General features: G+C 37.3%; 2 protein-coding genes across 2 annotated transcripts; one reads left to right on the top strand and one right to left on the bottom strand.

The window, feature by feature from the left end:
- Positions 1-3,596: 3,596 nt before the first annotated feature.
- On the top strand, positions 3,597-17,460 carry LOC132306200 (pentatricopeptide repeat-containing protein At5g56310-like). The gene is made up of 2 exons (XM_059803517.1): positions 3,597-5,913; positions 17,275-17,460. The coding sequence occupies exon 1, from the start codon at positions 3,992-3,994 to the stop codon at positions 5,624-5,626; it is 1,635 nt and encodes a 544-aa protein (XP_059659500.1). The 5' UTR covers positions 3,597-3,991; the 3' UTR covers positions 5,627-5,913; positions 17,275-17,460.
- On the bottom strand, positions 13,912-20,993 carry LOC132306202 (kinesin-like protein KIN-14T). The gene is made up of 11 exons (XM_059803518.1): positions 20,682-20,993; positions 20,506-20,589; positions 20,033-20,200; positions 19,796-19,902; positions 19,122-19,300; positions 17,886-18,047; positions 17,454-17,669; positions 17,168-17,205; positions 16,680-16,807; positions 14,801-16,244; positions 13,912-14,613 (listed from the first exon to the last, which is right to left on the bottom strand). The coding sequence occupies exons 1-11, from the start codon at positions 20,881-20,883 to the stop codon at positions 14,501-14,503; spliced, it is 2,841 nt and encodes a 946-aa protein (XP_059659501.1). The 5' UTR covers positions 20,884-20,993; the 3' UTR covers positions 13,912-14,500.
- Positions 20,994-22,956: the final 1,963 nt, after the last annotated feature.

The raw sequence follows: 22,956 nt of genomic DNA, 5'->3' as shown, positions 1-22,956 counted from the left end.
ACCAACAATAAAAATCAAAATGAAATTATGGATATACCCCTGAGTGCATGGTATGTCAAAGAGATAAAAATATGATACTAAATGACATAATTCATAAACATTGAAGTGGTTGGCCCTCGGCCTCATTATATACATGATAAGTTGACATAAAAATAAAGTGTTAGGGTACATATTACACACACAAAAGAAATAAGGCAAGCTTCTAATTACATTACACATTATCAACTTCAAAAGATAAGTAAATCATGCTAACACTTGCATGCTATAAATATATAAAAGATGACCAAATGAAACACAAGCCGAGATATGAATGTTGTGCATCCAAGAAGAATGCCACCTTGCCTAAAAAACAATAATCAACTGGGGTGAGTAATCAAATTACTCAGTAGGATGATGCGTATGCTTATAACCTAAAGTTTTAATGGTTTTGCAAGTGTAATATAAACGAATATACGTGGATCATGCCCCCCAACGTCTAAGTTCGAGGTGAAGCTGAGGGATTATCCTAAAGCTACCATTGAAACATTTTAATCACGATCCACAATAAACAAAGCAATTAAACAATAGGAATATATTTGCCAAAAAAAAAAAAAAAATCTTACCATAAAGTTAGAATGATAACAAAGTTTACACCACTCTAAGAACTATAACTCAACTCACACATAGACTCCGCTATGATGTAACTTACGCATGTGACTCCATGATGCAATGTGATGTTATGCCGGATATCTTATATAATTAAACAACTGGTGCATTTCCACACCCCACTGGCCTAGTGTGAATAGGGAATTTCAGCCTTTGGACTCGATATCCACTTCTCAAGTTTGGATAGCTTATATCCTTCAATCATGTTATGCATGTCGTACACGCACAACTTATAACCTCATGAACTTTATGAACAAAATGATGACCACCATGCTCCTAAGACCAAAGTGGCACACACACACCATGATGCACTCACATGGACAATATATTAATAAGTTCATAATACTAAAACAATGTAGACTACTTAATAGTCATTCAATCAAGTCCTTAATTTGCACACACTTAAAGTAACATTATGTTATTCACATAAAGGATTTAATCATGCTACTATTGTAAGCCTTAAACATGTAACCACACAATCCATACTCTAAGTCTTCAAAGCTACAATGGCCTTTGTAATGACAAGTTCACAATGTGAATGAAATTATGCTATTACAAAATTGTCAACATAGAAAATCCATTGTTAAATATATAGTAATACATATATATGTACTTATATATATATATATATATATATATATATATATATATATATATACGTGACTTTTGGTTTTAAGTTGCAACTATTCAGATGATACGTGACTTTTGTTTTGCACCTTTGAATTGGTTGCAACTATTAAGACGGTACATGACTTTTAATTTGTACCTCCTGAATAGGTTACAACTATTCAGAAGATATGTGACTTTTGGTTTGCACCTCATAAATAGGTTACAACTATTCAGAAGATATGTGACTTTTGGTTTGCAACTCTTGAATAGGTTACAACTATTCAGAAGATATGTGACTTTTGGTTTGCAACTCCTGAATAGGTTACAACTATTCAGAAAATATGTAACTTTTGGTTTGCAACTTTTGGAAGTTTATAAATAGCAATGGTGCAGTACATTCTGAATATACTTTTTCTGTTCTCTTTTTTGTGTTGTATCTAGTCATAACAGTTTCAATGAGTGTTTAGGGAATTCCTTCAGTATTGCTAACTGCAGGAATTCAGACTTTGTTATATCCTGAGAGTGTTTTGCTACAGAACCCGTTGGCAAACTTAATTTGAGTGGGAGCAAATAATACTTTAAGGAAAGTGAATACACGCCTCAAAGTCTCTATTTTGTTTCACCTCAGTGTGCTTGAGAAGGTCTGATTATCTCCAACAATTTCTGGATCAATTGTTTCAACATCCATTCATGCTAATATATAGTGAGTTCCAATTCCTTAATCACACAACAACATAGTATCAATTTCACAACTAATTCATTGGCAAGAATCATGTAAAAAGTCTATAGTTACACTATAATAAATCACTAGATTTTAATTCTCCACCAAATGAAATAACATCCATATAAGAAGTAAATCACCTACAAGCTTTGAACAATATTAAACCCTAGGTTAGTTACATACAACTTTCATTTATATGCAACCTTAGAATTTAAATAACATGAATACAATGTATATTAATCTCAAAAACACATTAAAACACTAAGGGTATAGATATAAAACATCCCTTACCTCATTAGAGAATTGTATCTCTAGAAACCAAGGGAAAATGGAAGCAAAGTACATGGAAATCCAAGACAAGGTGTGATAGAGGAAGGTGGGGGGAAGCTTTTGTCTTCCAAGTGCAAGACCAAAAGCTTAGTGGAAGAGGGTTAGAAACAAGCTTTCAAGGCTAGGGTTTCAAGTCTCCAATGGTGGCTAGGTGAAAGCAAGGTGGAAGACAACTAAAAATCTCTAACTTGTCCACTAACTCATTGTCTTGCAAAGCATAAAAATTATACTAACACTACTTCTCACACACATACACATCACACCCCTCCACTTGTCATGATCTTAGGCCTCATCACAAGATTGAATCTCCACACTACACTTGTTACAATCCTATGCTTCCAAGTGTCTCTAACCAAAAGTTAACAAATGGTCTAAGGAAAAGGTGACACTTGTCACACTTTTTAAAAATTGCAAAAAGGTCCGTGTTCTAAATATCCCACAAAAATAATTGCAAAAAGGTCCTTAAGCCAAAATATCTCAAAAAGTTAATTACACAAATAATCCCGAAAAATGAAAATGTTTCCGAAGAAATTATACATTCATACCCCTAGGAAATGAATTTAAACAAGCATACTTTTCTACACAATTAATTTAGGCATTAACAATAATTTAAATTAAAGTGAATGTATGTCATGTCGGAAAATATTTCTGAACACCAAACCGTAAGGCAACAAGAAAGGAAATAAATAAATAAATAAATAAATAATAATAATAATAATAATAATAATAAATGTGTCCAAAAAAAGGCCAAATATGACACAGTCATCACAGTTTCCCTCTCTCTAAATTGATTGGTAACAGAGAGGCAAGAGATTGGGATCAGAGAGATAGAGCTGGAATAAGCTGTGCCCAGTCCTTTTTGCCATCAAAATTGCTAGCGAATGGTGGACGGCGTGTTCATCCTCTTCGCCATCAAGTGGGTCTCTGTTTTGCCCAGTCTTGTATCTGAATCAATTGATTGTTGGTGTCTAAGGAACCTAATGAAGAGAGAGAGAGCGCGCGTAGTGTTTGGATTTGGTTCCTCATTATTTTTGTTTGGGTTGAGAGAATTAAAAAACAATGTGTTTATGTCCTTTTAGGCAATTTCAAATTATATATATATATATATATTTTTTTAGTAAAGTGGGGGCATTTTTGTCTTTTCATTCATCCAGTAATTGTATTTTGACAAAAAGTTTTTATTTGCTCACTTTTACTACTGAGGTGAGATTTGAACACGATAATGTTATTAACACATTTTTCAGATTACAAGAAGGTTTTTTGTACTTTACTGTATTTTTGTTTATAGATAGTTTGTTTTAAGTTTATTAAAAAAATAAGAATAAATGAGTCAATTATGTGTTTAGAGTTCGAAAAATAATTTGACATTGTAAATGAAAGTTAAAATGAAAATATTACTATACATGAAATTTGACCTAATTTAGACTGTGAGTGTCTTTGATTTAATGAAGCAATTTGGTGACAAACTTTATCACATTGGAAAGTTTTCATGTGACCTAATCTAAGAGACTGAGTGTCTTTGATTTAATGAAGCAATTCACACTGGAAAGTACCGCCAAAAATGTTGTTCAGAAAAGAGAGATGCTCAATTTTGAAGAACGGAAAAAGTGAAGGCGAGGATAGAGGGAAGAGGCAATCATGTTCATTGGTACTCAAAGATAACCTTTATACAGATAAACAACCTCTATGCATCCACAACGTGTGAATGCAAGAGATCTCCTCACGTCCTTGCTCTGTCATTGCTCCAGCGTTAAGCACCTATCGCAAATCTATGGCTTCATGGTTCCAAGAGGTCTCGATCAGGACGCCCTCCTTCTCAGCAAATTCATCCATGCTTGCTCTACAATGGGCTTTTTGGGTTATGGGTTTTCGGCTTTCACTCACCATACCCACCAACCAGACATTTACCTTCACAACACTATGATCAAGGCTCTTTCTCGCCAACCACACACTGCCAAAGATGCCATCTTTCTCTATAATCAGCTTCAAGCTCTCGGTTTGCGTCCCGACAGTTACTCCCTTCCGTTTGCCCTGAAGGCTGTGGTCAGTCTACCTGCTGCGATCCAAGTGGGTAGAGAGATTCACTGTCAAGCCATCGGCACCGGCTTAGACTGTGATGTTCATGTGGGAACGGCTCTCATTCAAATGTATTCCACGTGTGGTTGCGTCTCTGACGCTCGCAAGCTGTTTGACGGAATGTGCATTAGAGACGTGGCCTCTTGGAATGCAATGGTTGCTGGGTATGCCAAGGTTGGTGAGGTGGACAGTGCTCGCAACTTGTTTGAGTGCATGCCCGAGAGGAATGTGATTTCTTGGACTACTGTAATTGCAGGCTATGTTCAGGTGGATCGGCCCAGTGAAGCAATACTTGTCTTTCGGAGAATGCAGCTTGAGAATGTGGAGCCTGATGAGGTTGCGGTGTTGTCTGCGCTCTCAGCTTGTGCCCATTTGGGGGCCCTTGAGTTGGGTGAGTGGATCCATAACTATATTGACAAACACAGATTGCGTAAGACTATACCCCTTAGCAATGCCCTTATTGACATGTATGCAAAGTCAGGCAACATAAAAAAGGCAATAGATGTTTTCGAAAACATGAATGATAGAAGCGTTATAACTTGGACGACAATAATTGCTGGGCTGGCATTACATGGGCTTGGAAGAGAAGCTCTTGAAATGTTTACTCGCATGGAAAAGGCTCACATTAAGCCAAACAGTGTCACTTTGATTGCTGTCCTTTCTGCTTGTAGCCATGTTGGGTTTGTTGAAATGGGTCGCTGGCATTTCTACAGTATGGAGTCAAGGTATGGGATTAAACCAAAGATCGAGCACCATGGATGTATGATCGATTTACTAGGACGTGCTGGTTGCCTCCAAGAAGCACAGGAAATTGTTAGGGAAATGCCATTTGAAGCAAATGGAGTTATTTGGGGGTCCCTTCTTGCCGCCTCTAGAATCCATGGGGATGTTGAGCTTGGGGAAAGAGCTTTGCAACACCTAACCAGGGTGGAGCCCCATAATAGTGGAAACTATACAATTTTATCTAATATATATGCCACTGTTGGTCGGTGGAAAGAAGCTGGGATCATTCGGAAGGTGATGAGGGATAAAGGCCTTAAGAAGATGCCGGGTGGGAGTTCCATTGAAGTGAATAACAGAGTTAATGAATTCAATGCCGGAGACAGATCACATCCTCAATCTGAGAGGATATACAAAGTTCTGTCCCTCATAAACAAACAGTTGAAGATGGCAGGGTATGCGTTGCATGAATTTGATGAGGGATCAGGATGTTGCTCATCTTCTATTGTGCACGATCTTGTTTAAAATTCGGTTTGAGTAAGGACATTGCAAGATAATCAGCTGAGGTTACAACCAATTTCTTGTTGGAGATTGACCAAGTAAATTCAGTTCACTTTGAGAAGGGGTACTTTTCAACCAACTGAGATCTACCTATAGAACATGTTTGCAAAAAAGGTAGAGAATATTGACTTTTCGAGCAGTGGCAACTTTTTTCGCATTATAAGATCAACTCAAGGACTTGGCTTGACATCTTGGTTGTTTGCATGGAGCTTTTCTGCATCAATTTTATATTGCCACTCAGTTAATGGCAGGTATGATACGAATCTTTGTCTTCTTTAATTTATTGATAGTCTTGTTTACACATTGTTTTCCTCCCCTTTCACTGTTTCTTACATTATATTATTATTTATTTTGAAATGAAGCAACTCTTTTAAACTATTTCTAATCGTTTGCTTACCTTATATTGTCCTGCTATCGGTCCTTTAAGGCATAGTTCAAAAGTGGGCAATGTAATAAGGAAGACAAAAATAAAACATTTTGATATGTTGTAATGACTCTGGTGAACCTCTTCTTGTTAATGTTTCCCGACTTAAAAAGCATGCTGAGGTTGAATCACCATCTTACATGTACACATTGCTCCATGACCGGTAAGTAGTATCTGTCAACCAACCACCATTTTGTTGATGTAGAAAAACTGGCTCATGCATATATGAGCATACATGATCACTGCAAGTCAGGGATGCCGAAACGGTAAGGAGGGAAATAGAAGATATTATTCTCCATTGCAAGATTTAAGGAGGATTCAGAAAATAAATAAGAAGATTTGGTGTAGTTGCCAACAATCAAAGATATTATTCTCTATTGCAAGATTTAAGGAGGATTCTGCTCCATCAAATCTCAGATTTCCCCTTTAATATTATTTCATGCATGTTTTATTTTTATTTTATTTTTGACTTGCCTATATAAAGGCAAGAGATGTAAGTTTGCAAACATCAATATAATTCTAGTTTCTCTCTTGTGAGTGTGTTCTTTGTGAATTCAAGGGTTTAACCCTGTTCTTTAGCGTTTTCGCTATGTTAGTTGGTATCAGAGCAAGGTTCCGAATCCAAGATTCACCTTTGTTTCGATGACCGGTTCATGAAATGAAAGCAACCCCTCAAGCGACGGTGATCGTGATGGAGTAGCTCTTTTAAGGGTTGAGTTTACTGAGTTCCAGACCAACGTTAATCGAACCTTACTTGATATGCATGAAACTATGCGTCAAGTATTGGCGAGATTAACAACGATAGAACTTAACCACGAGAACAATAGGCTGCCCAACGACGGTGATCATGGACGTCCTGCTGGTAATCACAACCCAAACCCACCGATTCGGCAACCAGTCTATGAGGAAAATGTCGGTTTTGGTAACAACCGAGCCGTACAGGTGTTTGGAGATTATCGAGGTCAATGGGAAATTGATGATTCCAGGGATTTTCGTATGAAGATCGACCTACCCACCTTTCAAGGTCATCTTCGTATTGAAGAATTCTTGGACTGGATTAGTGAAGTTGAACGTTTCTTTGACTATATGAAAATCCAGGAGGAGAAGCAAGTCAAACTAGTGGCCTATAAGTTGAAAGGCGGCACATTAGCATGGTGGGATCAAGTGCAAACTACCCGCGCATGCGAGAGTAAGGATCCGGTACGTACATGGGTTAAGATGAAGAAGTTGACGAAAGCTAGATTTTTACCCCCTGATTATGAGCAGGTTTTTTATTAGAAACATCAGTCCTGCATGTAGGGAAGTAGAATGATTGCTGAATATGCTGAAGAATTTTATCGGTTGTCATCCCGTAATAATCTGATGGAACCCGAATTTAGCATGGTGGCCCATTTCAAAGGCGGGTTACGATGGGATATTGAAGAGAAAGTGGAGCTGTAACCGCTATTCAAACTGTCTGAGATTGTTACGGTGGCATGGAGAGCATAATTGTTACTGGAGAAGTCGAAGAATCGGTCTCGTAGTTCATATAATACCCTACGTCCTACACATGACACATGTAAATAGACCGCGGTAGCCCCTGTTCCAATGACATGGCGAGGCATTGGAGATGGTCCAACAATGGCCAAAAACATAGCACCCATAGGCCTTACTAGAAGGGGAGCCCTCGCTGTGAGAGAAAATCCCTATGCACACCCAAGTACGGGCAAGTGTTTTTGATGTGGAGAACCTGGCCATAAATCCAACAATTGCCTCAAGCGACTGACAGTAAATCTGGTAGAGGAAGGCAAGGGTGAGGAAGGTGAGTTCCTTACTTTTGAAGAAGAAGAGGTGATTGAAGGAGACAATAGCGAGTTGTTGTCCCACTCTTTAGTATTGAGGGGTTGATGTTCACACCAAAGAAGGAGGAGCATCCGCAGCGTCATAATATGTTCTGTACACGTTGCACTGTCAACCATAAGGTATGTGACATTATTATTGATAGTGGCAGTAGTGAGAACATTGTTTCCTTTACAATGGTTCGAAAATTGGGACTTAAAACAGAGAAACATCCCCATCCATACAAAATTGGATGGATTAAGAAAGGCTCAGAAACGCGAGCAACTGAAACCTGCACCGTTCCATTCTCAATTGGGAAAATATATGCAGAGGAGGTGCGTTGTGATGTAGTCGACATGGATACATGCCATATGATCTTGGGCAGACCATGGCAATTTGATGTTGTTGCCACTCACCGTGGTAGAGACAATGTGTATATTCTATACAAGAATGGTCAGAAGATTGTTCTGGGTCCGCTGAAAGAAGTCGAATTTCCCAAAGGAAATTCAGTTATGTTGATCAACAGTGAGGAATTTCTGGGCGAAGTAACAACCCCTAAAATTTTTACTGTTATGTGCAAGGGGGAAGTGGTTGAACAACCTCCTTTTATAGTACCAACAATAGTGTAGCCATTACTGCAGGAGTTTAGTGAGTTGGTGTCGGAAGACTTACCTGATAGTCTCCCTCCTATGAGGGACATTCAACACCACATTGACTTGGTGCCTGGGGCGAGCCTGCCAAATCTACCACATTATCAAATGCGTCCTAACGAGAGTCAGATCATACAAGAGCAAGTGGAAGAGTTGCTACAGAAAGGGTTAATTCGGGAGAGTATGAGCCCATATGTTGTTCCGACCCTGCTAGTACCGAAAAAAGATGGCAGTTGGAGAATGTGCGTTGATATTCGCGTAATTAACAGAATCATTGTCAAGTACATATTTCTCATTCCACGGTTGGATGAAATGCTGGAGATGTTGGCGGGATCGAAAGTCTTCACCAAAGTGGACCTAAAGAGCGGATGCCATCAGATCAAAATCCGCCCTGGGGATGAGTGGAAAACGGCGTTCAAAACAAAGGAAGGACTATACGAGTGGTTAGTCATGCCGTTTGGATTATCCAACGCGCCGAGTACTTTCATGCGGTTGATGAATCAAGCACTCAAACCATTTATTGGTTGATTTGTAGTTGTTTATTTCGACAATTTTCTGGTTTACAAAATTTTTCTGAAAATCCTTTAAATCTCTGGAAACGAAGCCCTCGTTTTTGCTGGTTACAGCTTAAGGATACTAATGTCATCATTCGGGTAAAACCCATGATATATCTCAGAAAAGATATAGATGAGTTCGATGACCAGCTTTAGGACCTTTTTGAGATAAAGCTCATTGAACGGACTAAAAGCCCTCACAGTAGCCCTACTTTTATGGTAAGAAACTATAGTGAGGTTAAAAGAGGAAAAGCCCGTATGGTATTCAAGTATAAGCGGCTTAACGAACATTTAATTTTCGATGGTTATTTCATCCCTCGAAAAGATGTTCTTATAAATCAAACTCGCGGAGCAAAAATCTTCAGCAAGTTTGATTGCAAAGCAGGTTTTTGGCAAATAAAATTAAGAAAAAAGTCTAAGTCATTAACTGCTTTCAATACACCACGAGGTCATTATCAGTGGACTGTAATGCCATTCGGTCTCAATACTGCACCTCAAATATATCAACGATGGATGGATAAGATCTTTAATGACCTTAAAGATTTTGTTGTCAAACAGAGGCAGAACACCTTTTGCACTTGAGAGAGGTATTAATAGCTTTGCAGAAAAATAAACTGTTCATTAATCTAAAAAAGTGTAGCTTTGTGACCCTAAGCCTAATATTCCTCGGCTCTATGGTTTATAATGATGACATTCAAGTAGATGAGGAGAAGGTGATGGCCATTTGAGAGTGGCCTACGCTGAAGAATGTGGGAGAAGTACGCAGTTTCCATGGCTTAGCCATGTTCTATTGAAGGTTCATCAAGAACTTCAGTTGTAATGTGGCTCCCATCACAGAGTGCATGAAGAAAGGAAAATTCCAATGGGGAGAGGAAGCTGAGATGAGTTTTGCCTTGATCAAGGAAAAACTATCAACAGCTCCAATCTTAGTCCTTTCAGATTTTGAGAAGCTATTCTAGGTGGATTGTGATGCCTCAATAGTGGGAATTTGAGCGGTTCTATCACAAAAAGGAAGGCCAATAGCGTTTTACAGTGGGAAGCTAAGTGAAGCACACAAGAAGTGGACCACCTATGAGTTGGAATTCTATGCGGTGGTGCAAGCTTTGCATACGTGGGAGCATTATCTTATCCGGCGAGAGTTCATGCTGTTATAGATCATTAGGCACTAAAGTCCATTAACAATCAAAACAGTGTTAATCGGATGCACACGCGATGGGCGGCTTTTATCCAGCGAATCACCTTCTTGCTAAAACACAAGTGAGCCCAATAAAGCAAAGTTGCAGATGCACTAAGTCGGAGAACAGCTTTCTTAGTGACTATGAGGGTTGAAATCACAGGGTTCGAGTGCCTGAAGGAGTTATATGAGGCCGACAAAGATTTTGGCCAAGCCTAGGAAGCGTGAAAAATGAGCCAATCCTTTCAAAGGGTTGCACATGCAGGAAGGATTTCTCTTTAATGGAAATCAGTTGTGTATCCCGCGAAGCTCTTTGCAGGAGCAAGTGGTTCCTGAATTGCATGGAGGAGGATTAAGAGGACATTTGGGGCATGACAAGACGCGAGAGCTGGTGGAAGAACGATATTATTGGCCGCAACTTAAGCGTGACGTGGGGAACCATGTGCGGTGGTGCTCAATCTGCCAAGCTAACAAAGGCTAATCTAAGAATACTGGCCTTCACCACTGCCTATTCCAGATGCTCCATGGGAGGATTTATCCATGAATTTTGTTCTAGGGTTGCCGAGGACACAACGAGGAGCAAACTCTGTTTTTGTGGTGGTCGATCGATTTTCCAAGATGGCCCATTTTATTGCATGCAAGAAGACGAACAATGCAGTTCAAAATCCAAATGGCCAATATGTTCTTTAAGGAGGTGGTTCGTTTACATAGGGTACCATAGTCCATTATCTCAGATCGTGACACCAAGTTCTCGTCTCACTTTTGGCGGACTTCATGGAAGAGATTCGATACCTCTCTTAATTTCAGTAACACCAGTCACCCCCAGACTGATGGCCAAACAGAGGTGGTGAATAGGACTCTTGGAAATCTAATTCGCTGTATTTTTGGATAGAAACCAAATTAATGGGATCTAGCTGTTGCCTAGGCAGAATTTGCTTACAATTGCATGGTTAACAGGTCCACTGAATGGCTGAGCACATTAAGACTATTCATGAGAGTGTTAAAAAACATCTAGAGGAAACTTATGCCAAATACAAGGTTGCAACTGACAAGAGACGAAGGAAAAGAGTATTTGAAGAAGGGGACCTGGTTATGGTGTATTTAAGAAAAGAGTGGTTTCCAGTGGGAAAATACAAGAAGCTGAAGGCCAAGAAATATGGTCCGTACCAGATTCCAAATAAAATCAAGGACAACGCCTATGCGATTGATTTACATGGCCATTTCTTCTACCTTTAATGTGGCTGACATATATGAATATTATCTGCCAGATTCGAGTAACTCAAGGTCGAGTTCTTTTCATGCAGGGGAGACTGATGTAGAATGGCTGGCTCATGCGTATGTGAGCATACATGGTCACAGCAAATCAGGGAAGCTGAAATGGTAAAGAGGGAAACAGAAGATATTATTCTCAATTACAAGATTTAAGGAGATTTGGTGTAGTTGCCAATAATCGAAGATATTATTCTCCATTTGCAAGATTTAAGGAGGATTCAGAAAATAAATAAGAAGATTTGGTGTAGTTGCCAACAATAGAAGATATAATTCTCCATTGCAAGATTTTAAGAGGATTCTGCTCCATCAAATCTCAGATTTCCTCTTTAATATATTTTAACGCATGCTTTATTTTTATTTTATTTTTGACTTGCCTATATAAAGGCAAGAGATGTAAGTCTGCAGACATCATTATCATCAATATAATTTCAGTTTCTCTCTTGTGAGTGTGTTCTTTGTGAATTCAAGGGTTTAACCCTGTTCTTTATCATTTCCGCTACGTTAGTTTCCAGATGCCACTAAGGCAAGAGAAGTCACTTTTTATGATTTGTTGGCCATCATTCTCAAAATGCTTGCACATAGCACATTATTCTTGGAAGGTCTCGAATACATGTAGCAAGTATTCTCCTAAATTTTACTGATTTGTTAGTAGACTTGACAAATCCTTCAGAGTCACCTAAGTCACGAGAAACGGTGTAAGTTGCATCGTTCATTGAACAAACATGAAATCAAGTTCCTAAGACTTCAGTACTTGCTCTGGTTGCCAAAAAATAAATAACACTCTTACCTGGGTCCTCATGCTTGTCAGCTCAAGCTTTTATCATTGCACCAATCAATGGTTAAATCTTTTCAACTATCAATTTCTAAACAGTTTTACAAAATGCTTTTGGTTAATAGATTGTTTCAAGTTAGGAAAGGGTTCTACAATCCATACATATCAGATTTAGGGTCAGGGATGGTAGGGGTATTTTCTTGTGGAGGACATCTGTTGCGGTGATCATTTGTTGGCATGCTCTTTTCATAGACTTCTCTAGATTCCTTCAGATAGGCACGCTTTGGTGGCCGACTGTTTTCGGCTTGATAGCGGGAGGACGAAATGGGACGTGCAGTTTGTGAGGCATTTTCAGGACTGGGAGGTGGATGATGTTTTTTGGCTCTTGGAGATGTTGTATTGCCAGGAGGTTGTTGGTGGTGCTACTGACTCTAGAGTATGGGTGTTATCTTCTCAAGGGGGTTTTGATGTACACTCATTCTATAGGTTTGCTTTCCAATGGAAAGCCATTTGGCGCATGAAGCCCCCTCTTAAGGTGGCCTTCTTTGCTTGGACTGTTGCCTTGGGGAGGATTCTGGCACTGGAGAAGATAGATTGTTGTGAACTGATGTTGCATGTGTAAGAGGAATGGAAAGTCGGTTGATAAACTTTTGTTGCATTGCCCTGTGGCTAGGGATAGCTGGCGGCTGATCTTGGCTTTGTTTGGAGTTCAATGGGTGATTCCTCGGTCCCCACTTAGTATGATCAAGGCTTAAAGAGGGTGTATAGTGGGTCCCTAAGCCCTTGTCTTTTGGAGGGGAGCGCTATTGTGCATCTGGTGGTGCCTATGGAAGAAAAGGAATAGGAGATCCTTTGATGGGGAGGAGACTCCTATTTAGGAATTGAAATTCTTTATCATTAATTCACTTTTTTGTTGGGTTCATGGGAGGAATTGTAAATCAATTGGGGAGATTGTTGATTTTTCGGATAGTTTTTGAGAGGTTAGGGGCCTTATTTGGTCCTTGTTTGTTTTTGTGGGCCACGTTCCCCATTTGAACACTCTTTAATACAATATTACATATCAAAAAAAAAAAAAAAAAGAATTGGTAAGGGGGTTATCTTTGTTTGTACGTCTTTCTATTTTTGACTATGTTACATGGACTTGGGTATGTGTGTCGGGTATGGGTATACATTCATGAGTCGGATGTGTCAAACTCCCAAACAGGACATATGGACATAGCTAAATATTCATTTTATTTAATATTTTTATTTTATTACTATAAAATAATGTATTTATGTAACATTAGTGTTCAATATCGACATTTCACTCATTTTGAAATAATAACATAAAATTATTGGACATGCTTTTTAGGTGCATGTCCAACACTAAAAGTGTCAGATACATATCCCATACCCATGTTCGAGTAATATGTGTTCACATATTTTTGAAGCATCCATGTAACATAGGTTTTCGATAAAGTGAATGCTTTACATTGCTTATTTACAAATTGTAAATTTAAGTGATAAAATAATCAATTACTTGATGTAGGTTTCAGAAGTCATTCTGAATTAGCTAATAAACCATTTAAAATTATTTTTATGCAATTACAATAGAAACAATATACGAAAAAGTAGATCAATGGCAAAAGTTCTGTATACGAGACAGTACTGAATTCTCTCAACTTGTTTAGACATATTACTATAACCTCTATGAATCTACTACATACATACATACAGAAACATAAGTACACTAGGCACACATATATGTCCTAATAATGGCTGTCCAATTTTATGCTGTCCACCCAAGCCCAGGTGTTCTTCTTCAGTTTGACAGTCCCAGCTACATATGTTGGCCCAGAAGTTCATAAAAACTCTATATATAGTGAATGAAAACATCTTGCATGCACAGTTGCTTGGTGCATTACTTTGAATTGTTGAAGGTGGTTAGCATACACATAGGACAAAAGGATTATGCCACTGTGGTTTTTTAAGGGTTCAATCTCACACTAATCTGGTGACCATATGTGCATGCATAGTGTATTGTTCTTAGCTTGTTTCCTAATTTACAGGACAGATGGATCATGGGATTGATTTTTGTGAAGGTTTGTTCACTCCCAGTCTGTCCTAGATGACTAAAATAGACAATAAGTGTATGCTCAATGACCTAAATAGTCTTATCATCCGCTATAGGTACTTCAAAGCATTAAGGCATAGAAGAAGTCATCTCCAAAAAAGCTCTGGAATCCCAATCCAAGAAGAGCACTGATGCAAAAAATCTGAATTTTTTGTTTAAGGAGATCATATATTCCTGACAAAAATGCAATGAGAACAACTCGTAAGATCATTAAAATTATAGAAATTATTAGATGTTAATTGGTTATTGAGTTCATTATTTTCTCAAAAGTTGGCATGAATTACTGCTGCTTGACAGATGGATAACATGGTCAGTGAAAGAGAGAGAGAAATAAAATACGTTGGGACCACAAAATTCTCACCTGTATGTTGTCCATTTTCTTGTAACTTAGTGAAGGGCATGGTAAGATCCTCTTCATTTGCTGTATCGATAAGTAAACCTCTATGAGATCTCAATTTGTACAGGCAGGATGTGGTCCCAGCCTCAGATGGTTGAGCAGAAACATTCAAGTCTTCATCTTCACTGTTTTTGCCCACTTCATTAGGCACCATTTGACACTGTGATATTAGTTCTGATCCTGAGACGGGAACATTTAAGTCTTCTGTCGAGCGAATGAGACTACGGTTAATGTCTGATGTATAAGAACTGCAGCCCCAGCTTTTAGTTAACATGAAAGCCTCTAAACATTGTGTTTCACATGTTATCTCTTGCATAGGGATTTCATTCACTCCATTATCATTCTCTTTTTTATTTAGTCTGCCACACCACTTATCAGGTGGAGTAGAGGCACTGCATTTTTTGTCCTCAATTAACATGTCCTCTGCCACACTTCGTGCTTGCATCATTATTATGCCATCACTTTTGCAAGATTGGAAAATGGAGTTGGATCTGGAGTCTTCATGGACAAAATCCTTCAATACTTTTGGTGTTATATCAGTCACCGTTTCTGATATAAGCCTTCCAGCTGTCTCCTCATCAGCGTGTTTATTAAATTTATCAAACATTATCTTTCTCTTTGTGATCTGATAATCATAAAGTTTGTCATCAGGTAATTTCTCTTCTGTTCTCTGCCCATTATCCTTATTTTTCTTCTTTGGGGTGGGGATTGCTAGAATCCGTTTACTCTGGTGATTTTGACTTCTAATACTAGGTGTGTTCTTATGCGATTGAAGCCAATCTTTAACCTTCAAGAATTTTGGGAAACTGTTTCCATGTCCCTCACAGTAAACAAGCTTAGCTGTCTGATGATTTGAATTCCTCAGTGATTGGCCCTGCTCTGGGAAAATAACCATTTTGACATCACATTCGGATGTATCTTGACTGTTTGCGGTTTCATTATCTGCAGTACATTTCAAGTTCAAACCCACAAAGCAGCTTGTTCTGGATATACTGCTATCTGAATTGTATTCTGATAAATCCTTTATGGGGAAAGTCACAGATTCTGCATGTTGAGATGTTGACCTTCTCCTTTCAGGAACTAGGTCTGTCTTTTTTAAAGGAATGTGATCTATTCCAGATTTTCTTCTACTGCAAATGGTGGACCTCATAAATCTTGGTAACTCTGATGAGGGAGCTGCTGCAACATTTCCAATTTTTTCCACTGGTTCTATATTAAGTTGTGGCACTTGGGATGATAGATGGGTATCCTCCAGTTGATCAGTGGAAGGTGGTGGTGTCCTTAAGAGATTTTCTAATTTCTCCTTCAACTTCTTAATTTCCCTTCCAACTTCATGGCGCTTATTTTCAATCTGTTTCATCTTCTGCTGCAGATTGGTCATTGCAACTTCCTCTTGAGCCCTTGCTTCCTGCTTAGCAACATTTCAACTCATTTATTGGTATCAATGTGTTAAACATAGCTTTAAGGGGACACAAATTTTTATGCATATCTGGTGAGGTGTCTGCGATGGCAATCCAGGAACGTTAGCTGGGTGAAAATCTAAAAACTTAGTTGCTTAAAATAGAATTCAATTTACATCTATAAGACTATAACAATCATTGTGTTTGATAGCTCTTGATGGAGATATATGTGGATGAAGGTATGCAAACTGATCATGTAACTTATTACAATCTAGTATTATGTGAAAGTATTTAATGACGTATCTCTGGATCTGCCTTACCCTTATCTGTAGTTCCATTATAGGACAATCAATACTAGGCCAGACTGAACACTTGTTCTATATATAGAACTTATCTAGTTATTTAATGAATAAAATGACCAACACAATGTTTCCATTACTTACAGTTGATTCCTCATTCCCTTGGTGAATGCTTCTCACTCGTGTTGCAAAATTTAGAGTACATACTGTCTCACACAAATCTTCTTCTTTGGGACTGACATGGACAAGCATCAGTGTTTTCGAATCCTCCCCTGAAATTAATAAAGAATTTGAGTTGAGAAGAATTTATAAATCAAGATGAGGAACAAAAGAATCTGTATTTGCCAGATGAACCAGAGACGATGTATGTTGATCAGATACTTCTTGCCTTTTGAGAAGAGTTATTGCTTGCAAAATGATATAGGTGGCTACCCTTGGAAGGTAACACCGAATGTCCCATTTTGACATGTATGTATATAATAAAGGTGATTGGAGGGGGTCTCTGTGTTCTTTTTCCTTCCCTCAGATATTTTGCTTTGATTACATTTATTATGTTTAATAACTAAAATAATCCATTGTTAATACACATAAAAAGAAGGAACAAAAAAAGTCATTAAGCTATATATCATTACCTATGGAATCTTTAAGAACTTGTGTCAGCTTGCTATTCCTGAAAGGGAAAACTTCAAATTCAGGAATTGATTTAAAATTCTGAAGATGCTCTTCTAACTATTTACAGGTACCATGACTCAAGAAAGATAGCTGTTCTATGTATGTTTGGAAGCTTGGCGTCTACTTGAAAAGCTAGCTTTATGAAATGTTACTTCTTGGATTTGGTGCCGAAATCTTCACCAAACTGAGCAAAATTTGATGAATTTCAGTACAATGGTCAGTGTGAACCTTTTCTGGTTCAGATACCTGTAAGGTATGTGGAACTTTTTACTTTGGAGAGCGTTGATGACATCTCCAAGGGCCGAAAGAGAGAGGTTGATGGCTTTTCCTTCTTCAAGTCTTCTTCCGCATGCTTTTGTTTTCAGGATACGCTCGCTTCCCCCAAGGTCTACCATCCATAATTTGTTTGTTTCCCTTCGCCTCTCCGTAGCATCAAAACAAGTCATTGACATGCGAATCATACTGTAAGGAGCAGATGCATATATATATATATAAACAAGCTTAGAACCACAAAGATTCTTATTATTACTTTCAGTCAAAAAAAATTCAGGTCCTGTTTTGTTTTATTACTTTTTCTATGTTCTTAGGTCTCATTGAACTAAATTGACTAGGTCAGGCCCCAAGTCAATCTGTAATTCATGAATTGATGCTATTGTTTTTGTCAAGGAAAATACTTACCAGTGTGATCTACTTGACGATATGTTGGAATTCGTAGAAGCAGTAGATCTGAATCGACATCCTAATCTATAAATCTTTATTGCTTGGTTGTAGTCGTTCACTTGGATAGTCACAAGGTTGTCAATCTCTATTTCTCCCTTGGTATCTGTGTGGATCGAAAGGCTGCAATAGACGGGTAACATCAGAAAATGGAGCATCTACAGTAACAAATAAAAAGGTAAATGAGTATTCTTTTCCCATTAGCTTTGGTGTTTATGATAATAGCGAGAGGCCAAATTGGCTTATGATGTTTTTAAAAGCATATGTAGTTCATGTTTTAAAATTTTCTCGTATTGAGCTCTCGAATAGCATGGATGTGTCTTTACCGTGCATCCCATCTTCTCTTTTCGCTGTGGATATCATGTTTACATGGAAAATGAATATTTTGTTCATGTGAAATACTTCTAATTTACAATCTGTGTGGTGTTGTTATTTGACTTTAAAGACATAACTCAAAATTCTGGACTTTATTTTATATGAGCGATAATATAAATCACAAATAATACTTATTGAGGATAATATGCTTCCTAAGATAATAGCATAGTTATAATAGTCAATGGTTAAGTGTACTGCAAATGGATGATGTAAAGACTAGTGAAGGATGTTGTTCTTACCTGCAAGCTTAATACTCTCTTTCTATGAGTGGTTTTAGGGTCACCTCTCAAGTCAATGAATGTTAAAGAAGCTAGGATCTACAACAAGAAGAAAGAAGCCAAAAAGAATGTAGACCAAGACGGTGATAACGCACATGATGGTTTGTGATTTAACTGAGGGCATGCATTAAAAAAGAAAAAGAAAAAAGAAACGAAAAAGGAGAAATAACTCTATCCCAAACATAGAAATTACTGCTAGTTACTTTGGCATTTAAAAACATTTCAAAATCTCATTAAGATAGTTATGAACACGGTTGCATCTTAGTTCACTTAACTCCCACTTTCTTAATATGTGGTGTTTTAGTTAAAGAAAAGAAAAACATGATTGCATTCTAGTTCAAGTTACATGCTCCAAGCTTAGATTTTTATACATACTTGAAAATATTAAGGGAGTATATTGTAACACTAGAAAATTACTTGCTAATGTTCACGTGGAAAATGTGAATAATGAAAACAAATTCACAAAAACACATGCAGTAGCTAAGCCATGCAGAAAATGGGCCTCTGCAATCAATTAGCTGTATTTAATAAGGTACATACTCACCAAGGTGGCATAGGATCTGTTACTCTTGTTGTCCGAGGTATGAGCAAATCTTTTAGATGGCCCCTGTAAATCTCAATCATACTGAAATTGAAGAGAAATGTGTGGTTACTATCCGATGCTTGCTTGAAGAGCGCCTCAATTGCACGGGGCACTAATCCTGGACAATCTGGAGTGCCTTCCTATAATTTTTACACCAGGAATTAAGCAATTAGAACATGCAAAAATACATGGACTGTAAATGTAGATATACACACATCAGATTCTGGAAAATGAATTCCCTAATTCTGATGTAGTGTTGGTTACGTATGCTAAAATCCTTGCTTCCTGGGGCATTGACATTGGAAGCTCCTACCCTGAAGTAAGTCTTCTCCCTCTGCCCCTGAAGCTACTCATAAGCCAGATCCAACCCTCTTATTCAACAAAGATTATTTTAGTCTTTTAATGCATAGAAGAAGAAAGTTGTATCTTTTCATAATGTTGACTAGATTCCGTTGATCCTTAATTATGAAAACTCATGCAGACCTTGGCATGCCATTTAATGCGAGTTTACTGAAGTAACACTCTCATGGAGGTAATTTTCATCTATTAGGCATGTAATGTGGCATGCTTGGCTGTGTCATGAGTGGCTGGTACTGATTTATAACCATGTTATAAAGCCATGGCATGAGCCTCACCATTGTGAAAGTTTTTCCTGTGCCTGTCTGCCCGTATGCAAATATACATGCGTTATAACCATCCAAAGCAGATTTGATAACTGGCTCAACTTCCTCAAAAATGTCATCTGAGAATTTACTACTATTAGATCATAATCAAAACAGACAAGGACTTGCATGTGTTAATATTTCAATATAATTTGTCTAATATTCTGTTTAATGTGTAAATTAAAGAAGAAGAAGAAGAAGAAGTTGCACCTTGTGATGAACTAGGATGGAAAACCCTGTCAAAATTGTAAAGTTTACTCTTCTTCTCGGCAAACTTTAGCAGCACGCCATTTGAATCCAAAGCGGCTACTACTCTTGGATTTTCTAAATTCTCCCCAATCATGAAGGGTCTCAGACGGCAAAATACACGAATGTTCCCTGAAATGATGAAAATAAATATTGTGACTGCAATTTGTATTTTTTATTTTCCTTTACTTCCCTTGAAAACATTGGTAAATGTTTTGGCAATATACTATCCAAAAACATATACAAATTCATGTGTTGATCTGGTTTGGACCAAAAGCTTTTATGGGCAGAGTTCCAATAATGGCTCAAGATCATGGTTTAGCAGAAATCAGAAGGTATTCTCTTGACATTTACTGCTATACTCCAGTATTTTGGAGCTTCCATGGGTGACCAATTTTTTATATTTATTTTTAATTGTGAACACAGAAATAACTAACCTTTCAAGTCCAGAAAATCATTGAGGACCTGCCTTCTTTGTATGTTCAATTGGTAAATGTTGGTCGTTAAGTTGTCTAGTTCATCTGTTAACATGCCAAAAAAGAAACTGCAAATGAGAACAGACATGCAGCTAGATCAACATGGCACAAATATATGCACGAAAGCAATCGATTACCTTTAATCTTGAAGATGGCTTTGCCCAAATTAGCATCTTTGTTATCGTTCTTATTGTCTTCTGATGGTCTTTCAGATGGTAAGCTTTTGATTATGCTGCAAACCGAATCAGCCCAGCTGGGAGTATGATGCTTCTTCAATCCCAAGAGAGATTGGATTGATTCGGCAAGCCTCCCAACAGATCTTCTGGAGTCCATGGCCATCGTCGTCTGAGAATGAAGTACTTTTAAAGAAGGTAATGTCCTCTCTCCCCTTCTCTGCTCAGTTCCATGTCCACATCCTATAAGTGAACCGTTCGATGTTCAGATTAAGTTTGGGATGGCTAGAGTGAATTTTGTGCTGTCTTGAGCAAGAAATCAGATTACTGATTGATATGAAAAGGAAGGAGAAGGATGTCAATAGAAAATCAGAATTTTCTCTAGTTTTTGTAGTGCTACAAAAGAGAATAGACTTGATTTTTGTAATTTGATGAACTCTGTTTTGGGCTCTACGTGGTGGTTTAGTTGTTGTTTCTCTCTGCATTTATTGGGAATAGATTCTTGAGAGAAAATACCAATTTCTCTCTCAATTTGCATGCTTTAAATCCGTAATATCTAGACAGATAATACAAGTGATGTCCTGTTTCTTTTCTAGGTTAAAACTGTAATTTGTAAAAGAAACCCTAAACATATGTAAAGGAGATATGCAGTTTTTCATGTGGAATGGAACAGTAAACAAATGAGAGAGTGCGCTCCACCACCATCAAATATTCAAGAATAAGTGTGGTGTGAAGAATTAAGTTGTCATTGTTGAAGATTATACTAATTTACACTATTTTTATTTATGATTAGAGCTCACCAACCATGACCCTTTCATTTCATTCTCTTTCTTTTACTCAATCTATATATTTATATATTATGTGTAAAATATACGCCAGCATGGACCAATCATTAGGGCTGATGACAATTGAAGCTCAACTTTTGAAAATTAAAAGAAAAAAAATTGTGATCATCAAGTTTAGTAAATTAAGAAATAAAATTTGGTGAGCCTTGGAACATCATGGTTTATGATCTTGTACCAAGAATGTTTGGTGAAGTAGCCCATTATTTCATAATTCTAGATTAATAAAATAACCAATGCCTCGCAGAGCGCAAATCACCTGCTGTGCAATTTCCATGCTGTTTCCTACAGTGAGCAGTAAGTGGCCATGGTTTGGCCACGTTTTACTCCACTTAATAGACACTAACATTGTGTTTGGCAATTGCACCACTATTTATAAGTAATATTTCACTACCATTTTTAAGTAACGTCACAGAAGTCTAAAAGTAATATCACATAGTCTAAAAAGTAACATCACTACCATTTATAAGTATCTTTCGCCCTCAAAACGTGGTGATGTTATTTTTTAGACTATGTGATATTACTTTTAGACTTCTGTAATGTTACTTATACATGGTGATGATGTTACTTTTACTTATAAATGGTGGTGATGTTACTTTTTAGACTATTTTTACACTTCATCACAATTTATAAGTAACATCACAGAGTCTAAAAAGTAACATTATCATTGGTAAAAGGAAACATCACTGTTTTTTATTTCAAATAATAATATAAATGATATGTTGAATTGAGTTATGTTTATATGTGACATTACTTTTTAGATTATGTGATGTTATTTATAAATGGTGGTGAAATGTTACTTATAAATAGTGGTATAATTGGCTAAATACGGCCTTAGTGTCCGTTAACTAAAGAATAATGTGATCAAATATGATCCACTTAAAAGTTACAGCAGAAAATTACATGGGAGCTTTACTGCAAGTGATTCGCGCCCATGACTCGCAACACTCGTGGGGTTGCAAATGCATTGTGACCCTTTTTGCCTTTTGACCTTTGTCCCCGTACAATAGGGCATTTGCATTTATAATAGAACAATTATAATAACTCCTACTATTTAGATGAGTTAGTGGTCTAAATTTAGAAAAAAGTTATTATGAATTCTAAAAATTAACTAGGTACCACTTGTGAATTGTAATTTTAATAGACAATGCTTATCTCTGGCATTAAAAATTCTTTTGTGTAAATATATATATATATTTTTTGCACAACTCTTTTACATTAACACATTCATATATTTTCTCTCTTCTTCCTCTTTCTCATTTTATTAATGAATTAACCCTATATTAAATAAGTTTATAAAAATTATGTGAGTGTGGCTATAACATATGGTTGGTTATTATTAGTAGATATATTTTTACACAAAAGGTATAAAATAATTAGTCCAATTTTTTTTTGGC

Source organism: Cornus florida, unplaced genomic scaffold (genome assembly GCF_030987335.1).
Source record: "Cornus florida cultivar Cherokee Brave unplaced genomic scaffold, ASM3098733v1 CherokeeBrave_3.0.0_Hap2_Chr05, whole genome shotgun sequence".
Lineage (NCBI taxonomy): Eukaryota > Viridiplantae > Streptophyta > Magnoliopsida > Cornales > Cornaceae > Cornus > Cornus florida.
Note: the sequence above shows the minus strand (reverse complement) of the source record. Positions and strands in the feature narration are given on the sequence as shown.